The sequence below is a fragment of the Phragmites australis genome, chromosome 1 (genome assembly GCF_958298935.1).
Source record: "Phragmites australis chromosome 1, lpPhrAust1.1, whole genome shotgun sequence".
Taxonomy (NCBI): Eukaryota; Viridiplantae; Streptophyta; class Magnoliopsida; order Poales; family Poaceae; genus Phragmites; species Phragmites australis.
In genome coordinates, this window is record NC_084921.1 from 22,533,521 (window position 1) to 22,552,179 (window position 18,659).

The following is an 18,659-nucleotide window of genomic DNA, read 5'->3' on the forward strand; positions in this document are numbered from 1 at the left end:
TGCCTATGTGCACACATTTATCTTCGTCTTCTGATCACAATGGGATTCGCTTGATGTTGCCTTCGGGTTTTTCTCTTGGAGTCACACTATCTTGTCCCTTTATATCCGCCTCCGACAGTGTGTGCACCCTCCGTTGACTTGGGGCATAGCCATTCTCTATCCGGCGAGCTATTTTTTGTTCTCCCTAGACAGATATCATGCCCTCCAGGCCAGGCACCTTCATACACAAGTAGTCGTGATGCACCATTGCGTCAAACTTTGATAGTACACCTCTTTCAACAATGGTGTCATACTGATAAGCGATGTCAACAACATCAAATAGAATATCTTCTATTCGGATTCCTCCTTCACCGAAAGATATTGTGAGTGATACCCTTTCTAGAACTTCGATGTGCATCCCCCCGAAGCCTTGCAACAGGGTACCCATTGGCCGCAGACAGTTCCTAGGAATTCCCATCTAATCGAAGGCTTCCGTAAATAGGAGACCAATAGAACTTCCTCCGTCAATCAAGACCTAGTGTATCTCCACGCCACACACCTCAACAGAGATAATGAAGGCATCCGTATGTGGGTAATCCTGGACCTGGAGATCCTCTTATGAAAAGGTTACCGATTGATGTGACCATCGAGACCTGACCATCGGTGCGCCTACTCCCATGTGATTAACCCTGCACACATATTCTCTTTGCTGCCTCTTGGACTCAAAATCATAGCTAGCGCCCCCGGAGATGGCATAATCACACTACGAGGTCCCTCCACACTCTAGATGAACCTCATTCTAGTTGGAGGGGCTTCAATACCCAATCTCGACACGGGCGACGATAACTCCAGGGCCTGCAGCTGATGTGCCGAAGGGGTGGGATATGTAGGAGTTGGTTCGAAACTAGGTCTCCCCCTTGACTCCACATGGTGCACTGCCTGAGGACAATGCGAAGATCTTCGCTTGACGTTTTACTTGCATGAAGCATTGAGTGAATTCCTTTAGGTTTTCTCCTTCCTTTTGCTTGACCGCGAACAGGTCTCCCATAGTGACCGAAGCCGCGTAGTTGCCCTGGAAATATGAGAAGAGTGCCTCCCGGAGCTACTCCTAGGAGAATGTTGTTCTCACTAGGAGGGATGTGTACCATGAGAGCGCAATCCCCATGATGGCGAAGACAAAAGCCTTAGCCATTTTAGCTTCATCTATTCCGGCCTCGAAGCTCCATACAAACTCCTTCGGGTCAATTTCGCCATTGTAGAAGTGTAGTCAAGATATCTTGAACCCTGGAGGCCACAATCGCATTTGCAGACTTGTGGCAAGTGGGAGACTTGATCTACCACCCACGGCCAGTGGGGCTCCTAGGATACCCGCTGATGGAGCACCTCCAGATCTCCACTGACACTGAGGCCCCCTGGAGGTCCTTGCTAGGACGAGAGGGATTGATGGAGGGACTTGAGTTCTTCGCGTAGCTCTTGAATTTTCTTGTTGGCCTCCTCCACTCGACTTTGGTACTATGCAGCATTGCCATCATGAGTTGCTACGTGGTTCACCAAGGCATGTGGGGGAGCCTGAGGATGCTTCAGGGCTTCGGGCGCAGCCATCTGACCTTCATGGTCGTCTGGCGCCACCCAGAGCTTCGATGATGGCTCCGAGTTTCTTAACCCTGGGGGCCTCAACCGAAGCCTCAGCCTCCTTGGTCGTTGCCGCTCTCTCCTATGGCAAAGGGATTTGCGAGCCTCCCTCACTTTCTGTGGATGCTTGTACCTTTTCTTTCCTGGTCTTTGGTGGCATGAGACCACCAAGTGGTTGTGGGTTCAGTCCCCATGGACGGCGCCAAATATTGTGATCATGATCGTAACATAGTGAACAGTGCAATAACTGTTCCTCCTTTTTTATATGGAGTGAGTGGGGGTATTTATATGCAAACCTCAACCACTCCCATTATCATTATACATTTACCCCTTATCTATAGGAATATTCCTACTAACGATAGGGAATATTCCAAGGTATCTTCAAGGGCATTATGGCCTTTTTCTACATGCATTGCCCTAAGTAACAGAATCTTGACGCGTGTCTTAGCGCTAGGACTGCTAGTGATGTCCGCTTAAGCCACCCCCTTGTCAGGTTTTGTTTGGCTTGCAGGTCCCTCTCTAAGCTAGACTTTGCTTTATTCCGAAGGGCCTCATGTCGCATCCCTTCGGTCTCAGGACTTGTGCCAGATCCTTCGTCCTTTGGGCTTTGTCACAATCCTTTGGCCCTTGGGCTTCGTTATATACTTTACCTTTGGCTTTCGTCGCACCCCTTCGACCTTGAGGCTTCACCACGCTCTTCACCCTTCGAAGTTCGTCACACCCCTTCGGTCGCTTGGGCTTTGCCTCCAAGCTCCATTTCTTGGGTTGCTACACCTTATCGAGCCTAACTCCTACAAAATGCAAAGGGAACTATACCTACCTTGATGCCAGTCTCTCTATTATGGTTTTTGGAATTTGACCATTGTGGTCGAATTCAATGAACAGGGGCCCACATGGTATCATTCCTCAACACCCAGAATGACAACCGGGCAAACAACCACCGTCAAACCTTTCCAGTTAAAGGTCATCTGATCAATGACTTGTGTCAGGTCATTGATGACCAGCGAATGCGCCCGGGGGCTTCTAAAGAGGCTTCATCTACCCCACATCGATATAATTGGGGAACATCCCAACATCGGTCGAATAGGTACCGGTCTCTGATCTTCATGGGAAAAACTCTCAAGGATGCTGGAACCTAGCAAGGCGCCATCAACAGATGCGTGACCTTTTGTCCAGAACTATGGAACGTAAGCTGATCGGCAAGGTTCTGAACCGAGTCGATCGAGAAATATAATGGAAGTACAAATTCCTTTGAGTTTCTCTAAATCTATACCACGACCATCCAAACGGTTGGTGGGGATAAGAAGGTAATGGCTAATTACCTCCCTACCACCCTTGAAATAGCAACCAAGACATGGTTGACCAATTTACCACTGGGAACAATCTACTCGTGGTAGCAGCTTTGATATGTATTCCGAGCCAACTTCCACGGTACATACGTTTGCCCCAACACAATATATGATCTCTACCATTGCAAGTAGACGGGGAGTGAAAACTTGCATGAGTTCTTATGCTATTTCAGCAATATCCGGAACAACATCTCTAAGGTCAGCGACTACGATGTCATGCAAGTATTCACCCGGGGCTTAGGAGTCAGAGATGCATGGAAGATATTGCCATCCAAGAGCTCGAGATAATTAAGTAGCTCATGAAGATTGTCGATGAGTCCTTTAAGGATGAAGACACACTTTTGTTCGTCAAAGAGAAGACTTAGGGCCTCAAGCGCCCTCAACCCAGGCTCGAGGGTGACAAGGTAAAAGCCAAGCACAAGAAGAACGCCAAGGGATGTAAGGGTAAGAAAAATAATTCTAAGGAAGTTGTTGTAGATGTACCTGACACCCGTCCCGATAAGCGCCCCAGTTCCTCTCGGGGCAGGAGCTCTACACCAGGCTCCAGCGGACGCAACGATAAGCCTTGGTGCGACTTCCACTAGACCGACAACCACAACATCTATGAGTGTTGCCTCTGGAAGAAGATGGTCAAAACGGTGGTCGAGAAAGCGGCCGGGGAAAAGGAAATCCATGTCGTGGCCCAAAGCAGAGAGTCCGACTAGGATGGTAGTGAGGACTATATGGACTCGATGTCTTTCCAGTTGGACAAGAGGATGATCAACCACATGTTCGGTGGTTCCACGTCCTACCAGTCCAAATGGCAGTACAAGAAGATAGCCTGAGAAGTCCTAGCCACCATCCCCAAGGGTCGCCAGGCTATGAAGTGGTCGAACACTGAAATCTCCTTTGGCCCAGAAGACTGCCCTGATAATTTCGTACTTCCAAACCACTTCCTGATAGTTATCGAGCATACGATAAATAAGTGCAGGATTACTCGAGTTCTTATCGATGGAGGGACTTCCCTGAACATCCTCTTTGCTAACACACTCGAAGGGATGCAGATCTCTCGGCCTGCTATTAAGCCATTTACTCAAGCCTTCCACGGTATAGTACCCGAATCTTCAACCACTCCCATTGGCAAGATATAGCCACCCATTACTTTCAAGAAGCATGACAACTTTCAAACAGAAAAAAATTATGTTCGACGTGGCCAACTTCAAGACAGCATACAATGCCATCTTGGGAAGATCTACTCTCGCCAAATTCATAGTAGCCATGGATTATGCTTATCAGTGTGTGAAGATCTCAGGATTCGAGGGAGTCATCATTGTCCAAGGCTGCACAAAAATAGGCTTGCGTTGTGACAAATGGAGTCTAGGCATGGCCACAAAACATCAACCTGACAAGGAGACAAAAAACTAGAGGCCTAAGGTTGTTATGAAATCCCACGGCAAAGTCAAAGTAGATCCTATAGATCCAACAGAGCCATCCAAGATAGTCCAGATAGGCTCCAACCTGGATCCCAAATAGGAACTCGCGCTCATCACCTTCCCCCAGGAAAATGCTAACATGTTCAGGCATAAACTAGCTATCTAGCCCGATACAAAGCCAGTCAAATAGAAACTCTGTCGGTTCATACCCGATCGGAAAGAAGCCATTAAAGAGGAAATTGAAAGGCTCACCAAGGCAGGTTTTATTCAGGAGGTGGATCACCCCGAGTGGCTCCCGAATCTCGTCATGGTAAGAAAGTCAAACGACAAATGGTGAATGTATGTCAACTTCACTAATCTCAACAAGACCGACTCTAAGGACGCTTTTCTTTTACCACAAATAGATCAGATAGTTGACTACACCTTTGTCTATGATTATCTAAGCCTTCTCGATGCCTACTCCGGTCACCACTAGATTAGCATGCATCCAAAGGATGAGGAGAAAACCTCTTTTATCACTCACTCCATTTGGAGTTTATTGCCACTACAACAGAAATGGTCATCCGTGCCGCCCCATCAGTGCTGGTTAGGCACAACCGGCACTGATGAAGCATAAGTGTCGGCTCGTAACTTCTCGCGCTCGATCGATGGTCGAGTCCGGTTGAATCGGCACTGATACTCAGTATCAGTTCATTACCTGATTCTTCAAAAGGCAAAAAACGTAGTTCAGGGTCCTCGGTCAAGAAGAACAATTGAATGACATCGTTTCTTACCCTTTTCTTGTATACTTCTGTTAATTATGAACTATTGTTGCAAACTATTATTAGTTATGATCTGTAGTCAATGACATGTGAAATAACATGGTTACGTATGCATGAATGAGATGAGATGAGAATGAATTATGTATGTGTGTGATACATTATGTGCTGAGATTATTATATGTGCATGTGCTTTATGTGACATTTGCAATGGCTATATTGGGGGGGGGGGGATGGTCTATCAGTGCCGGCTCAACATAAAAAACTAGCACTGATATGTATAATATCAGTGCCGGCTTTTACTAAGAACCGGCACTGATATTCTATGTATCAGTGCTGGTTTTTATTCTTCAGCCGGCATTGATAATCATTATCAGTGCCAGCTCAAAAACCGACACTGATAGTCCATGACTATCGGTGCCGGTTCAAAAACCGTCACTGATGGCGCTTTTGAGCTGGCACTGATGACCATTTCTGTTGTAGTGTACTGTGTTAAAATGCCATTCGGATTGAAGAATGTTGGTGCAACATAGCAACGAGGAATGCAGATAACATTTCATGATCAAATCAGCTGGAATGTTGAGGCATACATCGATGATCTCGTCATCAAAACCAAAAAGAAGGAAGATCTCATCTCTGACCTACAAAAAATATTCAACAACTTGCGCAAGAATTGAGTCAAGCTGAACCCGGAGAAGTGCACGTTTGGAGTTAACATGGGAAAATTACTCTGATACCTAGTATCCTACTGGAGAATAGAAGTTAATCCCGAGAAGATCAAAGCTATTGAAGAGATACAACCCACCAAGTCAGTACAAGAAGTTCAGAGACTAACCAGATGCATGGAAGCCCTTAGCTGGTTTATTTCCTAGCTCAGAGATCGAGGACTTCCCTTCTTCAAGTTATTAAGATAACATGACAAGTTTGAATGGTCAAAAGAAACAGATGAGCCATTCAACAATTTGAAGAGGTATCTTTCTTCCCCCCGTGCTAATCGTCTCAACCCTAATGAAGACTTGCTCCCATACGTCGTGGCCTAACCACGTGCTGTGGGGTATTTGTAGTTGAAAGAGAAGCACAAGACAAACAAAAGAAAAGCCAGCGACCGATGTACTACATTAGTGAAGTGATCCACAATCCTAAAAAACACTATCCGTAAGTAAAGAAGCTACTATATGCTGTATTAATGGCATCTCATAAGTTACGATATTACTTCAAGGCTCATGAGATTACCATACCATCAATATTCCCACTGGACGAGATCCTGCACAACAGATGCAATCGGCCAAATCGCCAAGTGGTCTATGGAACTCAGAGAATTCGACGTGCATTTCATACCTCGAACAGCAATCAAGTCGCAAGCACTCGCTAACTTCGTGGCCGAATGGACAGAACCGGATCAACCCCAGGCTGACCATGGCAATTTATCAGATGTATGGATTTTATTCTTCGATGAATCACTCACGCTTCAAGGCGCGGGGCAGGGATTATATTGATCTCTCCAACAAGAGAAAGCCTGCAGTATACTCTGCATATAGATTTTCTGGCCATGAATAACATAGCCGAATATACTCGTTGGATTCTGAGTAGATTATGCTCTTGGCATCCGCCGCCTTCTTGTGAAAAGGGATTCATAGTTGGTGGTGAAGTCAGTTAGCGAGGAGTATCAAATGTTGGATAAAACTATGATGGACTACCTCACGAAGGTGAGGAAGCTGGAAAAGAAATTCTTCGGGCTCGAGATTAAGTATATCACATGGAAGGACAACTGTCTCGCCGATAGTCTTGCCTGCACGGCATCCTCACAGTCTCCAAGACAACCTAGGATTTTCATAGAGAAACTCTTGAAGCCGTCTATGAAATCATCAAAGGACACAGTCGAAGGAGTGGTCATCTATGAGACCTATAACCAGATCAGAGGCTCACTAGGGATTGACACCCCAAAAAGAGTCGTGGGGGAACTCGTGGCTTAGCTCGAAAGCGAAGTTTCATGGATGACTGCAACCCGCAAGTACCTTCAAGATTGAGTTGTCCTAAGGATGATGCACTAACCGAGCAAATTTCACATCGATCAAAGATGTATACTTTGGTAGATAGCATTCTTTATCAAAAAGGCGCTGATAGAGTACTCATAAAATACATCTCTCAAAAGCAGGGTAGGGAACTACTTAAAGAAATCCATGAAGGGTGTGTGGAGCTCATGCTTCCTTCCAAACCCTAGTCAAAAAGGCATTTAGACAAGGTTTCTATTGGCCTATTGCCCTCTATGATACGAGCGAGTTAGTTAAAAAGTGCACGAGCTATCAATTTCATAGCAGAAGAGTACATCAACCCCTCAAACCCTATAGACGATCCCCTTGTCGTGGCAATTCGCGACTTGGGGGCTGGATATTCTAGGGCCCTTCCCGGTAGCGTCCCGGGGCTTCAAGTTCATATTCATCGCAATTTACACCTTCACCAAGTGGATTGAAGCTAAACCAGTCAAAAAAATCACGTTGGCACCCACCAAGAAATTCATCATGAAAAGTGTCATGACAAGATTCAGTGTTCTAAGAAGAATTATCACTGACAACGGTACTCAGCTTTCCAGTGTGGCGTTCATCGATTACTGCGAGAAACTCAGCACAACAGTCTACTTTGCATTTGTGGCACATCCACAAAGCAATAGACAGGTCGATCAAGCAAACAACGTAGTACTTTAGAAACTCAAAACCCGTGTCTTCAACCGCTTATCCTCCTATGCTAAAGCCTGGGCTTTCGAGTTGCCTAACGTACTTTGGGCACTTCGAACAACGTATAGCCGGGCGACGGGTGAAACGCCTTTCTTCCTAGTTTATGGGGTCGAAGCAATGCTGCCTTGTGAACTAAAGATCAAATCTCCCCGAGTTGAACTATATGCCAACAATGATGAAATTCTGAGAGACAGGATGACCTCAATGTTCTTGAGAAGAAAAAGGGCACAAGTGTTGATAAGATCAACGCGGTACCAGCAAGCTCTCCGATGCTACCATGACTAGAAAATCCACAAAAGATCTTTCGAACCTGGAGATCTGGTTATACGACTCGTACAAAGATAGAAAAACAGCAACAAGATATCTCCAAAGTGGTAAGGTTCCTATAGGGTCGTCACATCCAATCGACCAAGGTCGTATAGGTTAGCTATGGAGTATAGTCAAGTCCATAAAAAATTATGGAATATCGACGAGCTTCGCAAGTTTTATGTGTAGGTATTTAGGTTATATTTTGTAAATATTAGTTGTCATATTATCAATATATATCTTTTACCTATTTCGAGACAATGCCTTAAAAAAAGAGAGCTGAGATAAGCTACTATTTGAGCACTATCGTCCATATGCACACTCGTATTTCTAAGATTGTCAATCCGGGGATCCTTTCCCGTTAACCAATTGGGGGCTTCACGTACACTAGGATTATAAAACTTGTCTTGTGTGCCATTTTTCCAACAAGAAGGGATATAATATCTTTTGGAACCGCGGAAAACCTATGTGCCCCTGAGGTGCTTAAGAACTAAGATATTTTAACTTGGAGTCTGACCTAAGGTGATCACGACGAATATTCTGATAAGAAACCCCAAAAGCGCCATAAACTACTTAGAAGAAACAAAGGTTGAACACTTGTTGAAAAATTTCCTTGTATTCATAAGAAGATTCATAGTTATACACAAGGCATTATAGTAGAAATATGAACGTTTCATTTAACAAGATTTTGAGCTCTTTTACAAATAAGATAAAGAAAAAAGGATTACAAGTCCTAAAAAATCTACTCGATGCAGAGTAGGAGAGTCTTCGACCAAGAAGCTTCATCAACTTGGCAAGAGGAAGGAAAGACTCCCTTGCCTCTCTCCATTCATTGGTGCCAACAGAGGAGACTAGGTTGTTGATGTTCCGGCCCTATGCCGAACTCGGCGGTGTTGTCCCTCGATCATCGATATCTCCAACGACATAGGTTTCAGAAGAGGCATTAGCTCTCCACCCTCATTGTCGGTGTCGTTGCTCCTGCTACACCCTATGGTTGTCCACGCCAAAATAACACGAGGACGGAGAGGATGAAGCGGCTAGTGTCTTGCCGTGTTTAATAGAGACGCAGCTGGACTCCTCCCTCTTCTCCGCTTTAGTCGCCACTTCTTCCTCCTCTATTTTCGTCTCCAAAAGGTCCCAGTCCACCTTATCTTGGACCTGAGGCGATGGGGGCTTGCCATCTTTAACAGGGACACCACGAGTCGCAGCCCTATCTTCAGACTCCTCGTCGGAGGAGATGTCAATAACCTCTACAACCGAATCAGATTCGAGGGGAGACGACGGCAGAGTAAAGGTGTGTAGTCAGGGGAAGATGGGGAATAGTTAGGAGATAAACAAGTGTATTCAGGCGAAGGAGGAGGGTCCATGATCAAGTTTGATGCATCCAAGCTCCAGCACCTAGGGTTTATATAGGTCAAAGGGTCAAGAGATGTATCGCTTCATCTCCGAAACATTATTCTGGGCGTAACTACGTTATAGGTCACGGGCATCCAAACGACGCGTGGTCATAAAGGCTACATCTTTTCAATTGGCACACAGACAAAGAGGCGGTCACCGGTGTACCCGTTTATCCGCAGATTTTTCCGTGCGTGGGGCATAGTCGAAAAGACATATATCAACTCTTTTGTGCTCGTGATAAGGAATCTTTTCACCATTATGCAAAATTTTCGCTGTAACAGTTCAATTTCCAAACCAGGCCAGTGATGAGTTTTATCTCCCTTGTACCTTTGTAAGGATGGGATGATTTTTTACATGCTGACTAGACAATCTACCTGGATGAAATACTTTCTTAAGGACTCTCTTGGGATTTGGAGGTGTTCAAAATCCCAAGTAGAAAATTAGAGAACTCGGTTAGATGCTTCATCCTAATCGAGAATCCGAGTCGTCCTCGATGATATGGACGAATTAAAAGCTTATCTTTACTGGTCATATACTTAATCCGTCCCAAGTCAACATAAGCCGAGGAAGAAATCATTGACTAGATTTAGATCTACCTAAACTAGCTACACTCTCTTTAACAGGCTCATAATAGGGTTATTATACTAAGAAGATCTGAACCTGTCTAAAACCTTTATGTAATCTCCTTGTGATTCGTTTACTTCAAGTATTTTTTATTTTTTCAATAAATTCGTTAGATCGATGACTCTTAATGATCGATAAATTCTAAATCTGCAAGGACAATATGCGACGGTACCCTGGTGGTGACCATCTCACATGAACAATCGTTGCTAGCACCCTAGCTGATCGAATCAAATCAAAGCACGGGCGAGTGGACGAACGGGTGAGAGGAAGGTGGTGGTTTGGGCTGGGCAACCAGGTCATTTGCTATGTTACTCCACGCTAGCGAGGCCAGATGGTGATCAAAATGGCATATGAGTAAGAATGTTTTTCGTTCCGATAATAAAAGGTAAAGACGCTGAAAAGAGTGACATTTGAAGACTTGGCTACGGAAGAGACTAGAAGTTAATTTGCCCCCTTCCAACTCTCCTAAGCCGAGTGGGTCCGACTCGACCCTCCGACCTCTACTCTTCTATGCCGAGTGGGTACTCACCGGCGCTCCGACTCCCGCCGCTTCCACCGGCCATCCACTCCTCCCCGTGTGCCCGGCCTCCCGCCGCACGCCGCCAACCTCTAGTGCTCTGCCTGCAGCCGCCAGCGCCCGCCCGCTAGTCCGCCCCACCCCAAGATCTTTCTGGTGAGATCTGAACCCCCAGGGTCCTTGACCACCATCCAGTTCCGACTCGGGTGCCGTATCGCCGCCACAGGTGGGGAGTGGAAGGATGGATAATCACCACCCGCAGCAGCCGAAGCAGCAGTACGGCGACCCTTACCGAGCACTGGTGCCGTCCCCGCAGCCTGACCACCACCTCCACGCCCTCCAGTACCACCATCAGCCGCAGCCGACGCTGATGTCTCCTCCTCAGCCGCAACAGCACCACCACGCCTCGCTCGCCTCCCACTTCCACCTCCTCCATGTAAGGAATAACATAGAAAGGGGTGAAATTGTGTGGGGTTTGGTGAAGTAACTCGTGTTCGTTGATCTCAGGATTATGTGATTTTATAGAGGGGTTTTCTCCTCTTAAATTAAGATAGCATAGATTTAGAAACGCTCAAATAGGGTTGCTAATTTTTGTGATGGTGTCATTGATTGATGGCACTATGCCTTCTGCAAGTATTTTGTTTCCAAGTTTGGAAACAAAATACTTGTTACAACCATGAATTATAGTTGGTAGCCATTATGTTTATTAACTGTGGCAATTTCTTCACACCATGATGTGCTACTTTAGCCGGTGGCAGTGACTGCCACAATGGCGGTTGCTAGAGAAAGTGTTGAGGTTAATCAGGAGAACAAATTATTGACAAGATAAGTTAAAATGAAAAATATGTGAGGGTAGTTTAGGGCTTTAGACATTATAGATTTTTCTTAAGCTGGCAATGCCATTTTGCTGTTTATCACATGCTTGTATTGGCATCTAGCAATTAGTGTTTGCAATGGCATTTTTGCAACCAGCAAATCTTTGTATTCACACATATGATAGCTAATTCTCCTTTTTTTTTCCTTTTTTTTAAATGTACTAGAAATGTATTGCAAATTCCTGATAGTTTTTTTTTCTTTATGTATTTTTTTTTGCTCATCAGTTGGTCACAAGATTAGCTGATGCAATTGGAACAGGAACAAGGGATCAAAATTTTGATGCACTAGTAAGTATGTCATCTTCTAATTTTCAATTGTCAAATAGGTTGATGTGCTTCCACTTCATCGAGTGTGATCTTGTCAGAAGGAATACTTGTAGCTTCACTGTAGAAAGTATATTTCATAGCCCCTGAAAGTGTTTTTTGGGCAAGGAACCTGAAAATTCTTTTACAGAGTTTGACATGGTATAACATGTGATGAAATTATTTAGACATGTGATAGAGTTTGACTTGGTCTAACTTCCCTGAGAACAATGGAGGCTATTATTGTGAGAGATATGTAGGTATGATGGATACCTGGATCTGACACTGGAGATGCTGTAATGATGATACCTTATTTTCTCTCTTGTGTCTCATATTTTCCTGTGCCAAACATAGAAAAACAACCAGTTAAACTACTTCCTTCGTATTTATGCTTTTACAAACCCTAATGACATTATTTATTACCAATAGCATATTATGGTTACTGCTCTTTGCCATCTGCTTACATGCTATAGTGTCTCCTGCAGATGATAGCCTTTGTTTCTGTAGTGTCTCCTTGCCAAACATAGAAAAACCACCAACTTAACATCTTTTTACTGCCCCCTGCTTTTGTAAACCCTTATCCTGTTATGTTATTATATTAATGAGAAGCTTTGTTTTTTATACATAGGTTGAAGAATTGACCAGCCAATTTGCCAGGTGCCAACAACTATTGAACTCTATATCAGGAACGATAAGCTCGAAGTCAACTGTAAGTTCCGTTGCTTCTTTGTCTGACTGATGTGCTTTTTTCTCAATTGTCTCCTGAGTTAGGTAGTAGGTATTGGGTGGAAAATGAATTATTTTGACCTGTGAAGCTTAATGTGTTTATTTTGTCTGTATTATATGCAATAAGATTGCCAGATCCATGCATCTAGGGCAGCCTAGAAATTCTTCAGAATAGGAAATGCATCTGTTGCCATAGTAGGAAATGCATCTCTGTTACAATAACTGGTACTAGGTATACTTTTATTTGAGAGTATTCAGAATTTTGTGATTGGCTTTTGTTGGAGCACAAGTAGGGTTCCAAAGTTTCTAGACATTGATACGTGTCCAGTATCAATTTTGGGTGTTATCAGTGGTTCGCCTGGTTAAAAATTAGGCAATTTTTAATAGAAGACACTGTAATTTTGTTGTGTTTGATGGAGACCGGAAAATCATGGTTTTGCTCATAGACACTGCAAAATTGTGACTTTTTGCTGTAGGACACTGAACTGATTAAACTGAACTTTTGCCGGTTTAGACTGAAATAATTAAAAATGACAATTATAATCCTAGCCCTCCCTCCTCCTGAAATTTTCCTTCTAAACACTCCTACGCTTCAGTTAAGTAACAACAATCGTCTGCGTACTAATGATCGGTGGCGTCTAAGATGGAAGCAACTTTTATTGTGGGTAAACTTGGTGGTGGAATAGCCATGTCTCTCCTACTGCACAAGATAATTTTATTTTAATGTTCTTAGTGTCCAACAGCAAAGAATAACAAAACTAGAGTGTAATAGATCTGTAGCGTGTTTTTGTAGTGTCTTTCAGCAAATGTGAATGAACTATAGTGTCTCTTAGCCAAATTCGCCTAAAAATTAATTCTCAATTATTAATATGATTATCACTAGAGTTTGGATGGTTTTGGCTATTTTTCTTGCAGGGTAACAAAGAAATGTGGTAACCGGCCAGTGACTGGTGTGACCGGTTTTTTAGTTGATACCGGTAGCACTGCAGCTACCGGCAGAGAGCTTTTTTGAACTATATTTATTGATCTAGATAATGCAAAATTTATATGTTACATGGTATTAGATATTCGTGAAAATTCAAAGAAATTAGTAGAATATTGAGAGATAACCACCGGGTGGTCACTGCCTGGTTACCTACTACCGGCTGGATTACATTTAATTTAATATTATGAATGATTTTTCTCTAACCTGATTTCTGGTGAGAACCAGGTGAAATTAGTCAGTTCACAATGTATTGACTCTTGTTTAGTACTTTTTTTTATAAATGCACTTTTATGTTAGAAATGTGAAATAATACAAAATTCGTATTTGTCTCACCAATAATTAGGTGAATGCCGAGTTGCCACAAAATTATAGGCTTCTCTCAGGAAGCCAAGAGCCAGTTATTATTCCTACCCTAAGCTTCAATACTCATGGCAATTGTTTCTTTTTGTTACCAATAGACAGTTGAGGGACAAAGGCAGAGTTTGGATGAAACACAGCAGCTGCTTGATCAAAGGAAGTAAGAGCTCCATTATTCAAAAGAAAAGGAATAAGAGTAAATTTCAGAAAATGACATGTTTGTTGTCTTAGTTGCAAAAGAAATCTGGGTTTGATAGCTTGTAGCACATAACCCAGTATTTATGGTAATATGGTTTTAGAAAGCACTACCTTTACAAATTCCTACTTGAGCTGACATGCCAACCCTACTTGAAGTGCCACTTTGTACTGCTGGGCTGTTTACCTTGGCACACCCAACAATAAGGTACCAGCATGCCTGCTCTGGGTGGGGGAGTTGATTAGGGTGGTGTTTTCTGAAACCATCACCAACAAACCTGAGGTTATATGCCACAAGCCATAAACTCGGGTTTTCTGCAATTAAAACATGAGATTTTCTGAAATTTACTCTGCATCTCATGTTCTGAACTGCTTTCCTTTAAAGTTTGTTTTAGTGCTGACCAGTATTTTGTATGTCAGGGATTTGATTACAAAGTACAGAGGCTCCGTTGAAGACATCATTAAGGGGGATGCAAGATAGAAATACCATCATAATGCTTAATGTTGAGGTCTACTGTCACCAATACATGAAGTCTCTTCGTACTTAAACTTTCTGGTATGCGTTAACTGAGCTAGTAGATGGTGTGGAGTAGGGACCTAAAATTGTGAAATGGGAATTGAGGCGCTGCACTCGTGTGCCAAGTGCAATGTGTACTGGAGAACTATCCAGGAGCTCACAGATCCGAATGATTAAGTAGCAATAAGTATTGTTCTCGGTATTTGGGTTGGGTTAATAATTAAGTTCTCTTCAGGGTTCCTCCTCCCCGGAGTGTCAAATAGAAGCACTCTGTAGATGTCAATGCCGTGTTTGTGCGACACAGAAATTGCCATCCACTGCTCTGGCTGGTGCACCTCTCATGCCATTGATGATGTATGCAGTGAGCTCCATGTTGACTTGCTTGATTTCACCATTCCTCAAGTGTTATCTGCCGCTTGCTTGATGTTATAGTGTTTTATCTAGTGCAGTATCATAGTTCGTCGAAACGAAAACCAACCGAACTCCCTTGCAAGTTATGCATCGAACAAATTGGTAGTACAAAACAGAGAAACTACCCTGTGATCCGAACCTCCGTGGGCCACCCCTATGGTGCTTCATTTTGCATGGAGCTGTTTCGGTGTATGTACAACACAGCTTGCTGCTCCTCCTGAGTCCCAAATACGGGATGGATGGGGACCTCTCCCTCTCTGGCACAGGGAACCCCCTCCGCTTTTAGTCTTGTACAGATCTGATGCTCCGCAACTTATTGTCGTGGGCCGCATAGGTAACAGCATCTGTTTCTCGCCTTGGCCGGTATCGGTACGACCGGATCTAATGTTGCTCGTTTCATGATAGTGGCATCATGGCTCAAACATCCTCCAGCTTGGCGTCAATCCAGTATTTTGATCACAGAGAGATGACAATGTGAAGAGCATTTCCTTTGGCATTGTTGATGGCAAAAGCCCAAGCTTAGATGTGAAGGGAGATGGTGAACAGGGAGGGAGAAGAGAGGATATGTGTACGGCTAATGAAACACGAACGTTCTAAACACAAACAGGCCACCCCTCTCTCACTAATACATGGGACCACCTATGTCAATGACACGTGGGTCAGGATGGCAAATCTTCGAAATGCAGCTAAATTAGTGTATGAAAGCCATTTTCCCAACAGTAAGAGGTTTGCCTACTTAAAATATAGATAAACAAATAACGAGATAATCATCTCCAATCTGAGGAGGTATCTACTATTTAGATGCTGGATGGGGCGGCTAGATGACGGGGTGCCACCAGTCAGGTGGCAGAGGGAGACCGGTGGGTAGGGTCAAGGCGGGGGAGCGAAATCGATGACCTAGCTCTGCCAAGTTAGCATGGTGGCGGGTAGAGATCTGGCAACTAGGGATGGGCAAATAATCCAAAAATTGAACATATAAACCAAAATCGAACGGAAATAACCAATTTTTTTGTTGTTTGTTTTGGTTTTGGTTTTCGTTCGGTTCTAAATGGTTTTCAACTTTCAAAAACCAAATAACCTAGTAAGCCGAGTTGATGTATACACAACAGAATATAGCGCTTTAGCCCGTTCCAATAATAGCAACACAATAACTGTTATGAATAGACACTTTTAGATATAACCATATGATCAATTACCAAGAATTGTGTCTATTGAGAAGAGATGTCTTCCCAATAGACATGTCCTCTCTTTCACCATGTATAAATATGTAAACACCATGATCAATGAATACAAGAGTTTATTACTTTCATTCTCTACTTCTTTGTCTCTTTACATTCATTTACAATACGTTATCAACACGCTCATCCACTGATGATCGGCCAACTGAGAAAAAAAAGGAAGAACAAGTAAGCTCTACAATGCGCTTCAAAGGCGATTCACTTGGCTCTACACGACAGGGTTCCTCAGCGAGCAGAAGCGCGGATCGGACACGTTGTTCACCAATTCAAGCATAGTGCCAACAGAAGGAAGAACAGACGCCAATCGGCCTCAACACCCAACTAATCTGAGCATGGCGACAGATCGGCAAACCACACGAAGGCGGCGCCCAGAACACAACAACAAATCCCAGAGGCACGAAGGCCTCTGCACATCACGGTAAGCCTTGATGGATTCTCCAAAGATCTACCTTCATTATGCTGGTGTTCTTCCAGCCGCCCTTTCCAACTGACGCCTCGATCAAGAACGTCGCCTTTTACACTGGATGCACCATTGTCGTGATCTTCTGTTTGCCCTGGGACGTGGCCACTGTAGGCGCCACTTCCACCATGGCAGGGGACATCGTGGGCTCCATCTCCTTCTTGGTCGTGGATGCTGCCACAACCACAGCCGCTTACACTTCTTCCAGGGACGTCAGCGCCGTGGTCCTCGCCCCATCTGTCGTCCTAGTGTCGGCATGAACAGCACTGGACTAAGCTGCTCACCAGCCACGACAGATGATGGCACCGTCATCCACCCTCGGATGCCTCCACGCACCCTTGGCTGGTCCCCGACCCACGGCCTCGTGTCGTTCACTAGGAGCCCGACCATCCGTGTAAATATGCATTCTAGACCTTTTGTTATCTGGAATCCTGCAATGTTCAATGTGTTTGCTATTAAGCAATCCCTATAACATGCAGTTGAATCAACAACTATGTTAATTTTGCAATTGAGAATTTTCTTGTAGAATTACATACTAATTAACCTTAATTAAGCACAAAGAGTTTTTATGCCCACAAGTGCTTAATTCAAGCAGAATTAAAATACAAAATTAAGTGACTACCTCGTCCACTTGATAATAACACAATGTTCCAAAACTTTGTATATTGACCATACACTAGGTAGTACTATAATACTACTGCAGGATCTACACTATGTCTAACACATAGTGACTATCCTTAAAGTGCGTACCCAATGCTAAATTTGGAACAAAGGTCTACACCTTTTCAGGTGATTACCTTAATTCATATCTTATATTGGTCATACATAAGGTAGTACCTAAGTACTACTGTGGGATCTACACTATGTTTAGCACCTAGTGACTATCCTCAACGTGAGTACTTAATTTGAATATTAATTAAATAAAGGTATACACTATTTTGGTGATTACCTTTAAAGTGGTAACATAAGATTTGCATAACACAAGGTAATAGGAACATAGACATCTACTGATAAATATCAGATTATACCTCCTACTATTGTGAGATATACACCATATCTGGTGATTATCTTCAACGTGTTAGCTACATAATTTGAGATCTACACTATGTAATTCAAGTTTCAACTTGACTTTATAAATTTTGCATTATTATTACAACATTACCATAATAATTTTTAATTTATCTACTGTAAATTAATCAAATCTATGGTAAAAATCCATGTACGATACAAAGACCGGCAAAGAGTTCGATGAACTCACACTCGACGGTCACAATTATCCAACATGGACAATGGACGCCAAGATTAGTCTTGTGTCCCGTGGAATAATAGCGGCACTACTACCTCCCCAAGAGGGAGAACCACCGCTACAAGATCATGTTATATATGTGCATTATACATAAGGCATCATATCCATCTGTATCCCAAGTCTGAGTATTTGATGGAAAATCCGAGCACATTGTGGCTAGCTCTTAAAAGCAGATATGAACAGCAAAAAGGTAGGCATTCTGCCCAATGCAAGTCATGAATGAACACATGTCCGACTCCAAGACTTTAAGTCCATCGGAAATTACAATTAGGTTGTTCATAAAATCTGCTCAAAATTGTATTTTTGCAAAAAGAACCTACAGATGCGGAAAAGATAAAGCCATTATGCTTCCCGCTGATAGGATCTTACAGCAACAATACCGCGAAAGAGAATACCATGTTTATTCTGATTTAATACATGTATTACTTCAGACCGAAAAGCATGATGAACTCTTTCTAAGAAATCATCATTAGCGTCCAATCAACGCTCCTCCTTTACCTGAAATACATGCTAATATTCAGAATAACAATAAGTTTGATGGCTCTATTAAACGCCATCCAAAAAACTTCAATGGTAAAC

At 43.4% G+C, this 18,659-nt stretch overlaps 1 protein-coding gene across 3 annotated transcripts; it reads left to right on the forward strand.

Annotated features, from left to right (window-relative positions):
- The first annotated feature begins 10,616 nt into the window (after positions 1 to 10,616).
- Positions 10,617 to 15,061, forward strand: LOC133912820 (mediator of RNA polymerase II transcription subunit 9-like). 3 transcript variants are annotated; one of them, XM_062355753.1, is made up of 5 exons: positions 10,617 to 11,143; positions 11,808 to 11,870; positions 12,514 to 12,594; positions 14,059 to 14,113; positions 14,569 to 15,061. In XM_062355753.1, exons 1-5 carry the CDS (start codon positions 10,949 to 10,951, stop codon positions 14,574 to 14,576), a joined length of 402 nt encoding a protein of 133 aa, XP_062211737.1. In that variant the 5' UTR covers positions 10,617 to 10,948; the 3' UTR covers positions 14,577 to 15,061. The 3 variants fall into 3 exon arrangements, with proteins under 3 accessions (XP_062211737.1, XP_062211745.1, XP_062211728.1); XM_062355744.1 differs by having other exon boundaries at positions 10,622 to 11,143; positions 14,055 to 14,113; XM_062355761.1 differs by lacking the exon at positions 14,059 to 14,113 and having other exon boundaries at positions 10,618 to 11,143.
- The last annotated feature ends 3,598 nt before the right edge of the window (positions 15,062 to 18,659 follow it).